Source organism: Heliangelus exortis, chromosome 15 (genome assembly GCF_036169615.1).
Source record: "Heliangelus exortis chromosome 15, bHelExo1.hap1, whole genome shotgun sequence".
Taxonomy (NCBI): domain Eukaryota; kingdom Metazoa; phylum Chordata; class Aves; order Apodiformes; family Trochilidae; genus Heliangelus; species Heliangelus exortis.
The window spans coordinates 1,876,517-1,893,890 of NC_092436.1; the positions used below are offsets into that span (position 1 = coordinate 1,876,517).

At 42.8% G+C, this 17,374-nt stretch overlaps 1 protein-coding gene across 2 annotated transcripts in view; it reads right to left on the minus strand.

Moving 5' to 3' along the window:
* The window catches only part of FSTL4 (follistatin like 4), a 197,472-nt gene that overhangs the window by 124,480 nt on the left and 55,618 nt on the right, over positions 1-17,374 (minus strand). For both annotated transcript variants that reach the window (XM_071759251.1, XM_071759249.1), the window contains exon 4: positions 15,468-15,716. In XM_071759251.1, the coding sequence (XP_071615352.1) occupies positions 15,468-15,716 (249 nt within the window). The remainder of the gene's footprint in view (positions 1-15,467; positions 15,717-17,374) is intronic.

Below are 17,374 nucleotides of genomic sequence, written 5' to 3' on the forward strand. Positions count from 1 at the left end.
CCTAAATGTTCCCTGTTTAGTTAAGGATTAAAACCCTTGTCTAACAGTAACAGCAAACTGCAGCATGCTAAGAGCACCTTGTACCAGTTATTATTGATCAGTGCTGGGCTACTTTACTGAGTTCTATGCTAATGCACAGAATTCAAATAGTTTGGGTGTTTTCATCACCAAAATTGCAGGAGCCCACCTGGAAAAAAAGGACTGAAACCCCATCTCTAGGAGTGCTTGGAAACAGATGTACAGAGGTGACTGAGGACCTGGCAGGTGTGACAGGGAACATCTTCTGGATTGTCCCAGAATCCAGCAAGAGACATGGGAAGAAAAATTTCAAAGAGCTCTTGGCTACATTAATGGAGAAAACATCATTTTCTTGGAGTGATTTTTGTCCTACAGTTGGGTAAAAATCTGCAAAAAAGGTGGGTGAGCCAACCTGGCAGAGGGATCCAGTAGACTCCCTGGGGTAAAGCACAGGGGCCAGAATAGGGACAAGGACACACCAGAGAGGACAGCAGATGAAAAGTAAGTTTTAGAGGGAAACCAAAGCTTTTCAGTTCTTAGTGCAGATTTTCATCACACACTGCTGAATTTCACAATATATAAAACCATAAAATCTATTGAACAGAGTTCAGCTGAAGGACTGTAGCTAAATTAATTTTTCATGCTCCAGACAAGCTTTATAACCCCAGCCTTCCCTGTTTGAGAGCTCTCCATAGATTTTTTTTTTTCCCCCTCACCTGCACAGTAGCATCATCAACTAGAAGGAAGCAGCTGAAGTGCTTTGCACTGTGAATTCTGTGATTCACCCCTCCCCAATTCCACATGGGTGGATTACTCCTGGATCAGCCATTCAGGCTCCTCTGGTGGGTGGCTCAAAGCCCTTTTTAATGCCCAGAATAATTGAAAAGTACAGCCTGAAAGGTACAGCCTGAAAGGTACAGCCTGAAAGGTGATTTTCTAAGAGCACAAGGAGCACATTTTTAATGCTATTCAAGGGGACTCCATCCTGAGTCCTGCTGCTGGAGGTGCATTTGACCACCAACATCTGGGAACAGCATTCACAAAAAAACAGCCACAGTACAAAAGCTCTTCATAGATTTTTTTTTTTTCCCCTCACCTGCACAGTAGCATCATCAACTAGAAGGAAGCAGCTGAAGTGCTTTGCACTGTGGGACCCTGAAGGTGCAACCAAACCAGCTCTAAGCTCTCAACCACTTGGAGATGACACTTTGTCACCTTCTTTCCCCAGCCTGGACATCTGTTCCCAGCACCATTCCATCATCCCCTGCAGGAGGTGACACAGAGAGGGCTGCAGGAAAGGGCAGAGGTGACACGATGCTGCTGGGACCATGGGGTTTAGTGGTGGGCTCCAAAATTCTGTGATTCACCCCTCCCCAATTCCACATGGGTGGATTACTCCTGGATCAGCCATTCAGGCTCCTCTGGTGGGTGGCTCAAAGCCCTTTTTAATGCCCAGAATAATTGAAAAGTACAGCCTGAAAGGTACAGCCTGAAAGGTACAGCCTGAAAGGTACAGCCTGAAAGGTGATTTTCTAAGAGCACAAGGAGCACATTTTTAATGCTATTCAAGGGGACTCCATCCTGAGTCCTGCTGCTGGAGGTGCATTTGACCACCAACATCTGGGAACAGCATTCACTAAAAAACAGCCACAGTACAAAAGCTCTCCTTAGATTTTTTTTTTCCCCCTCACCTGCACAGTAGCATCATCAACTAGAAGGAAGCAGCTGAAGTGCTTTGCACTGTGGGACCCTGAAGGTGCAACCAAACCAGCTCTAAGCTCACAACCACTTGGAGATGACACTTTGTCACCTTCTTTCCCCAGCCTGGACATCTGTTCCCAGCACCATTCCATCATCCCCTGCAGGAGGTGACACAGAGAGGGCTGCAGGAAAGGGCAGAGGTGACACGATGCTGCTGGGACCATGGGGTTTAGTGGTGGGCTCCAAAATTCTGTGATTCACCCCTCCCCAATTCCACATGGGTGGATTACTCCTGGATCAGCCATTCAGGCTCCTCTGGTGGGTGGCTCAAAGCCCTTTTTAAAACCCAAAATAACTGAAAAGTACAGCCTGAAAGGTGATTTTCTAAGAGCACAAGGAGTACATTTTCAAATGCTACTCAAGGGGACTCCATCCTGAGTCCTGCTGCTGGAGGTGCATTTGACCACCAACATCTGGGAACAGCATTCACAAAAAAACAGCCACAGTACAAAAGCTCTCCTTAGATTTTTTTTTTTCCCCCTCACCTGCACAGTAGCATCATCAACTAGAAGTAAGCAGCTAAAGTGCTTTGCACTGTGGGACCCTGAAGGTGCAACCAAACCAGCTCTAAGCTCACAACCACTTGGAGATGACACTTTGCCACCTTCTTTCCCCAGCCTGGACATCTGTTCCCAGCACCATTCCATCACCCTCTGCAGAAGGGGACACAGAGAGGGCTGCAGGAAAGGGCAGAGGTGACACGATGCTGCTGGGACCATGGGGTTTAGTGGTGGGCTCCAAAATTCTGTGATTCATCCCTCCCCAATTCCACATGGGTGGATTACTCCTGGATCAGCCATTCAGGCTCCTCTGGTGGGTGGCTCAAAGCCCTTTTTAAAACCCAAAATAATTGAAAGGTACAGCCTGAAAGGTACAGCCTGAAAGGTGATTTTCTAAGAGCACAAGGAGCACGTTTTCAAATGCTTCTCAAGGGGACTCCATCCTGAGTCCTGCTGCTGGAGGTGCATTTGACCACCAACACCTGGGAACAGCATTCACAAAAAAACAGCCACAGTACAGAAGTCCCTGGGTGCCCTCAGCCCTTTCCTCAGAGAGCAAAAGCTGCACAGAAAAATATTTGTAAGCTTAACATGCCAGTGTGCAAAGGTTTGCATCGCTCAGCTTTGGGAAACTCATTTTTCAAGTTGATTTACAAAGAAAAAAAAATAATTACAGTGCAGAAAAATCACACAGAAAGTTGAAAATAAAACTAAGGGAGAGCCCAATCCCAGGGATTTTCTCCAGTGGCACAGGAGGCTCCAATCAGCACTGACACATGCTCTGCCTTGGATGAAGCAAGCATAAATAAAGAAAAAGTAATTAGAATAATCAAGTAGGGAACTATTTAGCAGCTAATTAAAATGCCCAATTAACCATAACTTCTTGAAAACACTCTGCTAAAATAGGAGCAAATAAAGCCCAGACAGAAGAGAAACAGCCTCGTTTGGTTTTATTTTGTGCCTTCCATTGCCACCTTCCTGATGCCACCTTCCTGCCAGGCTTTCCCTCTCACAGCCAGATCCCCACCAGATCCCTGGACCAGATCCCAGATTCCTTAGCTCAAAATCTAAGACCCCTCAGATGGAAACTGCTGAGAAGATCCCTCATTGCACGAATGCACTGAAAAGCAAAAAAAAAAAAAAAAAAAAAAAAAGAAAAAAAAAAAAAGAAAGGGGCCACGTCAATTGTCCTCCCTGTTTTACACTAACAAAATCTATTTTTCCATTTGCAGCCCCTTTTGTTGTATTGATCAGCAGCAAGGAGCAGGGATTGTGGCAAAGTGATTTTTTATGGAGTCAGGGTGAGCTGGGAGCTGCGACTCAGACGTCAGTGGCTTGACAAGAACCTCCTGGGGTCATCCATCATCTTTACAGCTCCTCATTGCTACCAAAATTCAGGGAGAATTCATGGTGCTAAGGAACAGATGGGGGGGATGGGGAGGGGAAAGCTTCCCATTTTAACCCGTGTTTGGTTATTTTATTTTTTTAAACTTTTTTTTAAAAAAAAAGATTACTTTGGATGCTAACACGTCCCTTACAAACACCCAGCTCCACGCAGGACTTGTCCTAGAAATTAAGTCACAGATAAATCTCATATTTACTCAGTATTGGAATTGCCTCAAGAGGGATAAAACCTCACTTGGCTCAGCTTTAGACAACACCTACTCACTCAAAAGCTCACTCAGCCCAAGACTGTAAGTTAGAGCATTATTTCTACAAGAGTTACAAGTTATTTTCTTGAACACTAAGCCAGATTATATTCTTTTACCTTTCTTACAACAGTTTTTACAAGGTTTTCCAACTAATTCCTGTCATAGCAGTCAAAGATTATCCCTTCTACTGCCAAAGACAGGAGTTGCAGCCACCTCCAGAGCCTGAGCATCATTTTCTATGCTCCTACAAAGTGCCCTTCCTGCATTTCAGCTAAATATTGATATTCCTTTTGCAACAAAACCAAACCCCACAAACATTCACAATCATCCTCACATTTCCTTTTAAATTATTGATTGCAGACAGCTTTTACCATCTTGGAATGCTTCTGAAATTGGGTAAAGCCACCGTGGGTTTTTTTTATCCTTCAAGATACATCCAGGGACCCAGTGCTGCTCCTGATGCTGTTCCCACCTACCCTGCACCTATTTTTTTTTTAATTCCAATTCATGGTTTCTCACTCCTGCCTGGCAGCAGCAATTCTGAGCTCTGCATCCTCCCCAAGAGGGCCCTCCACATAGCCACATGTTAGAAATGTGGCTAAAAAAAAATATATTCCAGTCAGGAGCTCTGCTGTTCTTGGGGGCTGACTCCAGTCTGGTTAAGAAAATAAGAAAAATCCTTAAGAAAGCATTAAGAAAATCCTCTCCAAGAGCATGGCAGCCTATGGCTTGGCATCAAGGCTATGGAGATGTTTGCTGGGTGACCAAAAGGAGAAGAAAATTAGGAGTTTAAATGAATTGGGGAAATCACAGAAATAATAATAGTATTAAACCAGAACTCATATACACGGAACTCCAAAGGAAACATAAATGAAGTTTTTGCCTTCCCAGATAAAACACTACATGAAGCATCTTGCTGAGGTGGCTCTAGGCTGTTTTCTGATCCAGTGGATGTTAGGAGATGATGTGAATGAAATATCAGGAAATAGGTTAAAGATCTATCAAGAGAGGCAGTAAATTCAACCTGATTACTTTCAAATGTCACTCCTCTGGGCTCCTCACTGGGGATGACAGCTTTTCCTGGAGCCTTTCTGAGGAGCAACAAGAAAAGAGACAGAGATTCAAGGCAGCTCCTCTCTGTTTAGGTTTTCATGGGTACACATCCTTTTGGAATAATTACTGGTATTTTATCTATGTTAAGAGTCAGGAAAAATAAGTTGCATCACTACATTCCCAGATCTTATGTTCCCAAAGTCCTTGGATTGTGCAGCTCAGACACCACTGCACCCCAGATCCATCCTCTTGGTCATAACAACACCCAACAGGATAACAAAGCCTTTCTCCAACCTTTCTGCAATTTTTGCTCTTTTTTGAAGCCTCCAAAACAAATGTTAAGTAGATAAATGTGGTCTCCCCTCTGCTCCAGGGCACGGTTCACAACCAAATTGAAAAAAAAAAAAACAAACCCTGAGTCAAATGTCTTTTTATGTAAAATGATGAAAACCATTGGAGCTCCTTGCAGAAAATAAACAAGAATAAAGGCAACAGTAGTGTTGAAAACACAGAAACTATTAAACAATTCCTACCCATTAGGAAACTGCCACCAATAGAAGAAAGTGGCAAAATATGAACTTTAAAAATCTGCTGAAAATCCAGAAAGGGGATGAATTTGGGAGGTGGCTGCTTGGGAAGAGAAGGGCTCTGATGTCTTCCCTGGAGCAGTCCTGTGCTGTCCCTCCCCTCGCTGCCTCTCCTAAAGGCAAAGAAAGCTTTTCAGGTTGAAAAGAGCCAAAGGAATTGGCTAAAACTGGGGAGTCCAAAACGGCAGCTTGCAACCTGTTCACATTTTTAAGTGAACCCAAAGTAAGTGTACTCTGCTTTTCTCTGACTCATTATGTAAAATAAAACTCAGCTGAAAGCCAGTGTGGGGCCACAAAATGCCTTCAATTATCCTTCAGTTCTGTTCCAGCAAAAATGCAGCCAAAACCTCATGGGTCCAGAGGGGCTGAGGTTTTTGTCTTAATAGCCTTTTACTTTCTCGACACTGTACAGCTTCAGCAAGATTTTCTGCCAGTTTGTTTGGCCCTAACAAGCTATTTTACCATTAAAACAAAACACAACGTGTCCAGGAGCACTAAACATTTTCCACAAGATCCCATTTCACAGAGGCTCCAAGAATGACAATGCCAAATTACGAGTCAGACAGATGTTTTCCAGATGCGCTGAGCATCTCACACGGGATGCTGACTTCTTCCAAAATGCTGCCCAAATTTTACCTCCTGCATTTAGATAAGTTGACCCCCTGAGTTTCTTGCTGCTTGGAAACTATTTCAGGAATAATTTCCTCCAGAAAATGGCCATGTATCTCAAATGCTTGTAACAGGGTGAGGAGGAAAAGTCCGATGACAACCACTGCATGGAAAAAAATGGGAAAGTAATGGGAAGCTGTGGATGGAGAGGTGTGGTGCTCTAGGAGTGACTTCTCCACTGCATACCCACACTACAGGGACTACCCAGGATAAGAAACCTGCAGTTTTTCAGCAGCCTGATATTTTGTTAACACAGCTTGTTCCACCCTGGAGATGGAAAGGACAAACACAGGAGGTTGCAGAAGGAGCAGCCCTGTAGCACTGGCATGAAGCTGCCCCTCAGACACAGGCTGTGCTTGCCAGAGCACATGAACCAAACAAAACTACTTGGCTCTCATTTTGAGCATGGATTTTATGCTCTAAATATTAAATATTCCTTTCTCTGACCTCCTTTCCCCCAGTCAGGCATCCCAAGTGTCAACTCACTGATGGCATCGATCCCGTGGTAAAGAGAAGCTCCCTCACCAGGCACCACTGATGCTTCCCTACAGCTCAAACCCTGAGGTTTCTGGGGTGCAGCTGATTCCCTACCTTGAGCAGACAGAAACTGCAACCCCCAAGCAGGAGGCACTCACAAACCCCCTGCCCAGAAGGACCTGGGGACACAGTGCCCACCCCAGAGTCCCTGCACAGCTTTGTGTGCAAAGTGTTGCCAAACCTCAGGAGTCCTTGAGCTGAACCCAGAGCTCCCACCCTCCAGTATTGTAGATTTCAAGTAATATTCAAACTTTTGCCACGTGAAACCTTCCTCTTACACCATGGCAATTTTCTTCTAGACTGTTTTAAAATTCCAGCCAGAGCAACTCAGCACAATCCAGAGTCTGGTCACTGATCAAAAAGCTTCTCTTTACATGGGACAGTCCAAAAAAAAACCCCCAAATTTTTAAATATTTCCCTCAGAAGAGCCTGACTCAGCTTTTATCCAAGAAAAGACTAAATATCAGAGGGTTTTCTAAGCCCATGTGAGATTTTGCTGCTGCTCCCAGTTTACCTGCAAGGCAGAGAGCCACTGTGGTGAGGGTAACCAGCCCCAGATGGTCCAGCTCTCTGTTACTCTTTAAATGAGTTTTAATCAGCAGCAGGTTCTGAAAATCCCATTTCCAAACAAGATTTGCTTTAATTGGCCACATCAGTCCTCCCAGAGGAGCATTACAATGGGACTTCCCCAGCAAGTCACTGCAAATAAAAAGTTAAATCTGGTTTTCTACAAATATTCAGGAGCATTTGCTTCCTGGCAACCATCCTGTTAGTAAACCAATTTGCTGAAATATTCACTGATAGCAAACTAAAGGGCCACAGCTACAGCCAAAGTGCTTCCATGCCACAGCACACCTAAATATTCACCCCAAATGTTTTCACAGTACTTGCTCCAGACTTCAGTTCCTTTGCTCTAGTGGCTGGATTACTATTTTCCTTACATGTAAGGGTGTTGTGGGGTCTAATTTATTTATCTCTGTAGATAAATAAATATGTAAATAAATAAATAAATATTTATCTATGTAGATAAATCTTTGTAGATGTATCTGAGGCATTTTGATAGAAAATGCAAAATATTCTCAGGAATATTTTCGTTTCCATCTCCCCTGGAAACCTTCCTCTTACTCCTCAATTAGTGGTTGATGCCCACTCAATTAGAGGTAATGAGATTCATGTGTACACCCCACAGCCCCCACAGGAAGGCACCAGTATGGGGGGTGTAAGAGATGAAGGAGCAACTGGTACCAACTCAAAGAGCCCCAGGTAGATGCTGCATCCTTGGACTGCACAGGAACCACCCAAATCAGAGCTGGGGGCAAGTGATGGGGCAAGAACAGGAATTTCCATCCCTGAAGGTATTAAAAAACCAGGTAGATGTGGCACCTGGGGAGATGATTTAGTGGTGAAGGTGGGGTAGGACTGGTGGTTGGACTCAGTGGTCTTGAAGGTCCCTTCCAACCATGAGGATTCTGAGAATCCCCCTGACACTGCAGCTCTCACCACTACCCAAACACCACAAGGGTTGTGTTCCTAATGATCTTCAGGATTGGAAAAGCAGAAATTGGCTTTTTACCAAAAGAAATTTACTGCTCAAAGAGCCTTTGAGCCACCAGGAGATGAAGCCAATCTAAATCAAGAGTTAATTTCATTATTTGCCACTCTTATTCCTCGTGGGTGAGGGCAGGCACCTCGTGTGCACCCAAGGAAAATCAGCCCCACTGCAATAAGCAAAAAAAGCAACCAGGGGAATCCCAAAGGGCTTTAACTAACTTGCAGGACACCTCTGGATTCTGGAGCTGAGAGGCAGGAAGGGAGGAAAAGGCTGGAGGAGGCAGTGCTGGCTTTTTCCTTGCAGCCACCTAATTGAATCTCTAGCATTCAGCCTGCTGGTATTCCCCAGCCTTAGGAATTTCAATTTGCTCCCCAGATTTTTATCCTGAGCACCCAGAAAAAATTAGCATTTGTGCTGAAGAGCTTTTAATCAACTACTCTCAAATGTCAGTCCTTTTTATCTTTAAAGCACTCCTAAATCTCCTTGGCTGAGTCTCCTCCAGCCCTGAAATTTATTTTACACTTTTGTTTTCCTCCACTCAGTTGCCAGTGTCCTTTACCACAATCTAATTGCCTTAATCTTTAATGCTCATCTCTACCTTTTAGCCTTTTCTCTTTTCTTTTAAAGGAATCTCTTGGTCTCTCTCAGGGTTTGTTGTTTGTTGGGTTTGGGTTTAATTTTTTTTTTAATTTTTTTTTTTTTTTAATTACAGTCTTCCCTATTCTCTGTCTCTGCAGAGAGCTGGAGATGCCTCATAGAGAGTTGCCTGGCACCAAACTGCACCTTACCTCTCAAAAGGTGACTTGTGAGACCTTTAATTAATTAATTTTGCTCTGAATACAACTGATGTGATTTTAAAGACATGCAGGCAACTTCACAAGTGTCACAAGAGGGTTGAATAGCTCAGCCCCTGATTCCTGTGGTTACCCATTAGCTGACACACCTAATTTAATGAAAGAACCCAAATTTTTAGCAAATATTCCCAGAATTTTCTACTAGGGGAGAAGAAAACATTCATGATTTTCATTTTCAGTCTACCAGTGGCTCCCAGGAAATCTGTTCAAATTACTTGGCCTTTGTTGCAGTAGCAATTTCATGCCAAACTTGGGTTTCTTGCAGAAAAGCTGCCAGGAAAGGTAACCAACCCTGCTGAGAAACCCTGACCAAGGAGAAAAATCACAATATAGGATATTCAGAGCAGGGATTCCAAAACAGAGCTTGGTGCTGGGGTGATCCTCCAGCAAAGCAAGCTTTAGTTCACTATTTAATTCATTAATATCCCTAACTGTGGGCTTTGGTATTCCCTAAATGATAGGGCAAAAGAAGTTATAAAGAAGAATTCTAACTTTCCTTGCAATTTTTATGTAAGATGAAAGATCCTTTACTTCCTTTGTTCACTGGTTGATAAATGATACAAAGCTGTTTGGTTTTATAGGTGATATTAGGTGTATATGTCAAGACTGGCAAATGCAGATTAATAGACTGGTCCTTAAATAAGATGAACCAGATAACAGTCACCAACCAAAACTGTTCACAGGGGCCCCAGTGGTGTGACCACTGTAAAAACCAAACTTACACCATTGCTTAATTAAAACCAAAAGATTACAATACAGTTACTCCCCAAATGGCCACTGCCTCAACATAAAAATACCAGGAATGCTGGATAACTGCCTTTTTTTTTTTTTTAAATACTACATGCATTTCTTCTTTGGGGAATTTTTGTGGGATTTCTTGAGGACCTTTGCTCATTTTGATTCTTTTTCTTCTGCTTACACTTCCCATGCTCTCTTGTTATTTGTATTTCATTTCCAGTAAAAGCCCAACTATGCCAAGGGGAGTTTTACAACTGGTTCTTAGAGGGCCAAGATTTCCCTTTCATGAGTTTCAGTAATGAACAAAGGTCTTTGAAAATGGAAAACACTCTTAAAGAGCTTAGACACAGTCCTGCAAAAATTTCTACTACCAAAGGTAGTAGAAGTCTGTCTCACATTTGTATCCTCATCTCAATCAATGGAATTTCCATAACTTACCCCAAAGATTGATGCACTCTGTTTATAAGATAAAGCTGTCAAACACATTTAAGAAGATCCAGCCTGAGAAGCCAGGTAAAATTGATCCCTCCCCAGAGGATGGGGTGGAGGGAGCTAAAAAAGCAGCATGAGACCAGTCAGGAATCCCTTTGGTATTCAGAGGACTGAAGTATTCAACAGAGTGAGAATTATATCAGCTTTACTGAGGGCAAGCACACACCTCCACTATACAGAACACTTCTCTCTACAGCATTTAAAAGTCTTAATATATTTACATTGGACACTGACATGATCATTATGGGCCAGACCTTGGTGTCAAAACCCCAGCCTGCTCCCCAGAGGGATTAATTGCATGCTCCCAACAGCTCTAAATCCATCTTGCTGCCACCAAAGCAGCCTCTCAGCAGTGCTGCAAAGTCAAATCAGCAAATATTAATTGCCAGCTGGGAAATCTGCCATTAGTTCACACTCAGATTTATTTATTTTTTTTTTTCCCCAGCTGGAAAGATAAAGTGTTAAATGGAGCAGATTTCTTTGCAGTCTGCAAACCAGCTGACAGAGGGGTTTTTGCTTGCTTTGCAACCACTAAATGAACAAAACATTCAACACCTTTGCAGAGATGTTTTTGAAATTATATTCTTCAGAACAGATTACTTCTGAAAGTACCAAAGCACTGAACTAACACATGGACAACAAATAAAGTAGAGAGCAATTAAGGCACCAGCACCTGAGGCTGAAGTCCTATCTACTCAAGATTACATTGCACAAGTTATTACCTTGCTTGAGGTTTGGTCTTTTATTTTTATTTCCAAGGCTGTAATTCATTTACATTCAAGCATGGAAATTTTCCATCAGGATGCAGAGATGATAATTTTTCCATAATTAGAAAGCAACTTCTTAAGAACTGAAGGAAAGAGAAATAAGAAGTTGCAAAGGAAAGGTGCCATTGAGGCCATGAAATCCTAAGACTGGAAGAGGCAAAAATTGACCTTGTATGAGGAAAAAAACCACAGGCATGGATTTGCTTAAAGAAAAAAAATATTTTAAGCAATGCAACCAAATTATTGAAAAAAAGTATTGAGATTTCAGGAGAGACTGGGGGAAGAGAAAGAACAGGACTGGAAGAGCAGACATGAATATTGGTTTTATAGTGCCCCAATCCTTCACATAAAACTCTGCCAGAGCTCATAAAATTAGAGCTTTAGTAGGAGTTGGACTGAATAAAACAAGAAAAGGAATAAAGTAATGGGCACAAGTACAGTGCATTTACATAATGGAAAGTTCAAGAAGTTGGTCAACGATGCTGGATTGAATTCATGCCAAAGCACAACCTAAATCTGACTTGCTGCAGTACAAATCCACTACACAGCCCAGAAACAAGAGCTGAGCTTTTTATAAAATACCTCAATACACCTGGATAAAAGGAAGATATCAGGACAAAACAAGGAATGAGCTGGGGCAAGTAACGTGGCTGCTTTTCTCTTGCCAGGGCTTGGCTGCTGCAGGGAAGCTTCAGGATTGCTGGGCTTGTAGGAAAGTGTGGGGAGGGAAAAAAAATGAAGGGAAAAAATAATTCCTAAATCCTGAAACTGAGAAACATAACTCTAAACAAAAGGAATTGCTCTAATGTGCGTGCACGTACACTGCTCTGATGTTTCTGAAGAAAGGAAGGAGATAAAGGAAGAAAAACTGGATTGAGTGATGTATGTGCAGCTTATGCTGACCAAAAATGATGAGAGAAAATTGAGGGAAGAGATCAAGTGGGTGTAAAAAAGTCAAAAGGAAAGAAAAATGAGTAGAAGTGGAAGAAAAGGGGACTACTGCTATGGAAAAGCAAAGCCTAGTCCAAATCACTTGGCTAAAATGATAGAGCTGGGTTATCCATGGCATTTATTAAAATGGGGATGTTTCCAGGCCAACTGCTCATTTTGGACATCTGGGGGACAATTGTCATGAGCAGAGAAATCTTCCTGCTTTTCATGGGTTTGAGAGTGCTTAGGGGAAAGATGAACTCCTTTCTTCCCCTCGTTGGCATCAAGCACCATTTTTTTCCTCATGGATTTTGTTACCCAGACAAAACCCCCAGTGCTCCAATAAAATTACTACAGAAACTCACAGCCAAGTAAAAATATATAACCAAAAAAATCCTCCACCACACAGTAGAGAAGTCTTAAATAGAACATTTCCCTCCAAAAAAAAAAAAAAACCAAACTATGTTTCCTACCAGTGAACACAACTGCATCAAGGAGAATTTGAACAGTCAGTAAGGGTGACATTTCCCTGAGAGCTCTGCCCATAGGACTTCTGCTTTTTGGTATTTCCCTTTGGACTCCGAACTCAAAAGTGAAATTTTCCACCTATTTGTCATTTGCTTTTTCAACTGAGAAAAAGAGATGGCATTTTTATTGTTGTGGATGGCAAAATTGCTTCACTCACATTTCCAATGAGCTGTCCTCTTGGCCATCACATCCTTTCACCAAACCTTGATGGGCAGCTCAAAGTCTGCACAGGAAGGATGGACACACTTCATGAAAGCCTCCACAAAACAAACCCTGATGCAATCTCCCCATTTTTGCAGAGAGCTGATACCTGGTCAACCCTCCTCCAGCAGGTCTGGGATTTCCCAGCTTGCTCTCACAAAGAAATGTACTGATTTCAAACATGGGAAATCTGGAGGCACACAAGTTTAACTTCTTGGCCTCTCAAGGTTCCCAGGAACCATTCCAACCAGGCTGGGCAAAGGAGAAATAAGTCATTTGTCCAGAGCTAAATTTTTTTCTACTCTTCCTAACACTAAGCTCATAAAGAATGAAATCCCAGTGAGATAGCACAAACCAACCAATGCCTCCAGTTACACACAAGTCTCTGCCACACACCAGTATTTACAAAGCACTTCACATCTGATGAATGCATTAAAAAAAAAAAAAATCCTTTCCCAAAACACAAAAAGGAAAATCAAACCTTTCTTGTTTGCTTTGTTACCAGGCTACTGTGGATAGATGGAGCTCAGTCACCAAGGTGGAACTGGAGCATTTGCTCTCTGTCATACTTTAAGGCCAGCCAGTTTGTCACTGATAAACTGGGTAAACTGGCAGAGCAGACAGATGCAAGCTGTGGTGTCCCTCAGCTCTACACTGGGACAAAAGTCTTAATTAAAGAAGTCAACAGGGACAAAAAGCCCACGAAGCAGCCCACTCATCAGCCTAATTGTACTCAAATAATTAAACTACCTGCTTGACAGAAAACAAACAGAAAGCCTGTGCCTACTGACAGATGTAGACCTGACTTCCAGCTGGAACAGATTTTTTTTTTTTTTTAAATCCACTTTGCACCTTTCAGATTTTTCAGTCTTCCACTTTACAACAGTACATTTATAATGTTGCTTATAAACCTGTCACTTATGGGCTTACTACAAATTTCTGTTTAAAAGAAAGCCACCACCACCCTGATGATTCTATGATTTTATCATTCTTGGTTTCCAAGTAGGAGATTAAAGCACATAGGAATTAAAAGACACACAGGAGGCTACTCAGGTGGGCATGGCAGAGGAGCTGAATATTCCTATCAACTCCCACTCTGTGGAATTATTCCTCCTTAAAGTAAACTTTTTTCTACATTTTATCTCTTCAGACAGAGCTGTGAAATTTGTTTGGGTTTTTTTTATTCACGTGGGAAGAGAAGTGAATTTTTCTTTCTTCCCTTCCACAAAGCTGTTCTTCTGCTGAAAAGCAGATTTAAACACTGCTCCGTGGAGAGTTTAAGGGTTCCTTTAAACTGGGACACAAAACTCCTACTTTCTGACATCATTTCATGGTGCCTTCAGGAAAGCAGCCAAGCGTGACATGGTATCATTAGGTATAATACAGCCATTGCAGAGGCACTGATTATTGCAATGAGAACTCATTTTCTTTAAGGCTGTATGTGATAAGGGATAAATAGAAACACAAGCCAGGAGCATTGTTGTAGAAAGGCAGGGTAGGTACAAGAATGAAAAAACTGTCTGGTGATGCTTTTGGAGGAGTCAGGGGAAGAAAACTCAGTCCTGACCCATCCACTGCCAGACCTCCAAAAGAAATGAGACTTTTGGGGATGGTCTCTGTCTCTGGGCCTCCTCCAGGCTTTTCTGTCTCTCTTTCTTCTGTCTTTATTCATGAAACTCTTCTAATGGGCTCCTGTTTCTTATAAAGGTTCTTCTAGCATCAAGTAATTGCATGTGTTGGGAAACATGAACCTGATGGAGAGCTCTGCAAGCAGCCACCCTCCTCAGGGACTCAGGAGCCCAGTCAGCTGAAGATAAAGGAATTATTTTCCTATTTGATCATGCATATGCCACTGCATATATTTGCAGCAACACAACTGGAGTCATATTTGACAATGAGGGCCAGTGATAGACTCTGGAGAGCCTTTGCAAGACTTCTCATTAGAAGGAAAACAACTTGCAGCTTCTTCCACTCCCTGGCGTTTTCTCACACGCTCGGGCAGCCTCCCTCAATTTGGGACAGGATGGGACCTGGCACACAAGATACCAATGGAAATGACCCAGGACTCCATCCCTTTGGTGATTTGGTGCAATGGTATCATGAAATTTACTACTGACCAAGTAAAACAGCAAAGATGTAGCCAGAACTCAACACTAATTTAAAGCTCTGTGCTGGTGATACATTTCCCACTCCCTTTTCTTCATCTAAACAGCTCCTTTGTCTGGGTCATTTGCCAAAGTAGCTTTTAGTTTCTCCTTTCTGCAACAAACCTTTCCTAATCCCCCAGACTTTTTCTTACTGTCTTTGTCTTGTCCAGAGCCTTGCCAAACAAATTGGATCTTAAAAGATTTATTCTACTGCAAGCTGCAAGTACCGAGCTGCACAACCACAGTGCACACAACACACACAGCAGTGTTAATTATTTCCCAGTTTGATTATATTTTTGGTGGTGACAATACTCAGGGCTTAATAGTTGCATAAAGCATCGTGTTATGTTCTGCAGCATTCTAGAATAAATCATCCCTGAAAAAATTCTCTCAAGAAACAAAGCACACCATTTGACCATTTATCAGGCTTCCAGGAAGATGAGTGATGGGAGCTCTCCAGAAGTATTTAATGCTGCCTTACCTTTGAAGAAACAGTCCTTGCTGTGGATAATGTAGATTTTCTTCCTCTGCAGACAGGAGGCTCGATGCAGTTGGCAGTGGTTTTCATAAAATTTGCCATCAGATCCACACACAGGCATATAGCTGGACCTGCAATCTTCTACACATCTGCACTCAGGTTGATTGGTGTCCTTGTTCACCACACACTTGCTCCCCCGGCCACAATACTTGTGCTGACACGAGGCATGGAGACCATCCTGCCCATAAAGCACTGGGAAGAGCAGAAAAAATCCAGGTGAGCACCCTTTGCCCAACAGATCACACTCACCTGGTGTAGCAGCACAGGTGTTACAGGAGCTACCTGGCTTCCCAGGAAAAAGCATCCCAGGAAACAGCAGCACAGCTCCCAGACCTCCAGCACAACTCCCAGACCTCCAGCTCTCACCCCCAGAACACCCCAGCAGGTGCTGAAAGGGCTTTTCTCAAATGTGATGGACACAGAGACTTTTGTTCTTTGGGCTCTTTGTGAAACTGGACCTTAGAATAAAATTCTAATAAAATTCTAATAAAACTCCTAAGGCCAGGAGTTACAGTCAGAAAATAGTTCTGAAAACCTGTCCTCCTCCAGCTATAAAACCCACAGAGCTTTATTCTGGGCAAGTGCCCTTGCTGCTGGCACTTCAGCTTCTGAACCCATGTCCTCCATCCTGAGTCTGACATCCATCCATCCATCTGGCATTCTGCTTTGCCAGAAGTAAAACACTCTTCCCTTTCAAGATTTTTCAAGTACCACAACATTCAGCCTAAGAGAGCAGCCTGGATCTCACTCAAAGACCTTCCCCATGAAATGGAGATGTGAGAAATACCAGCACTTAACTACACCAGCCTACTAATCCCTTTTTATAATCCTAATTTCCTTGCTAACATCAACACAGCCCCTGCTTGCCCAGCACATTATGCCCATGTGAAATGCCCCAGCACTGAAGCTGATCAAGGGGTTAAAGCACGTGCAGAGAGAGAAGCAAAAGGTTCTACCAAACCCAATTTTGCTTGGTCCCTCTTAAGCTTTTGTTTTTATCACCGTAAATCTAAAAGGGAAAAAAAAAAACCCCAAAAAACTGTTATGGGAGGATTAGCTATTTGACTCAATATCTCATTAAAATTCCTCCAACTTGGCAAGCGAGGAAATATTGACTTTTCCTGACTTATAATACACTAGAAGGTCAAAGCACCTCTGAGCAGTGCAAGATGTACTGTCCCTGGAAAGAGTATCTGAATATTTTTTATTTACTTCACTAATTGTTCCAGAGATTCTGCAAAATGTCTTCAAGGATGCAAATTCTGTGCCCACTGGGACACACCTGCCTGCCAAGGCCATCTGCATTTCCAGCTCAGGGCTTCAGGCAGCCCAGGGATTCAAGCATCCTCCTCCTCTGGAGGGCAGGATCTGCATCTGCAAAGGTACTCACTTTATGCATCACCATGTGCCTCAAAGCCATGTTTTGGAGACCACTGTTGATGCTCAAAATTAAAAATTCAAGATTTGGGAGATGCCATTGTCTCTATAAATTTTATTCGAGACAGAGTTACAGCAAAGCCTTCCTCGTGCTGTCTTGAGTCCTAAAAATCAATCCCTTGAAGCCAGCACCAGGCCAGGACTGCTCTGTGCATCTTGCTGAAGGTTATTTCTGCCTCCTCATTCACAGTGGGCTGCTGTGATTAGCTCCACATCAGGACACATCTGGGCAGGCCACAGCTGCACCTTCCCTGACAGCCACCACAGGCACTGGCAGCAGCAAAAAAACCTCTTGCAGCCTCCAATATTTTTGGTATTTTGATTTTTAAGGTAAACCTGGCACTACTGAAGACAAACACTATTCCTACTACACTCTTACAAGGAGTATTAAAAACAGAAATGGGAAAGGTAAT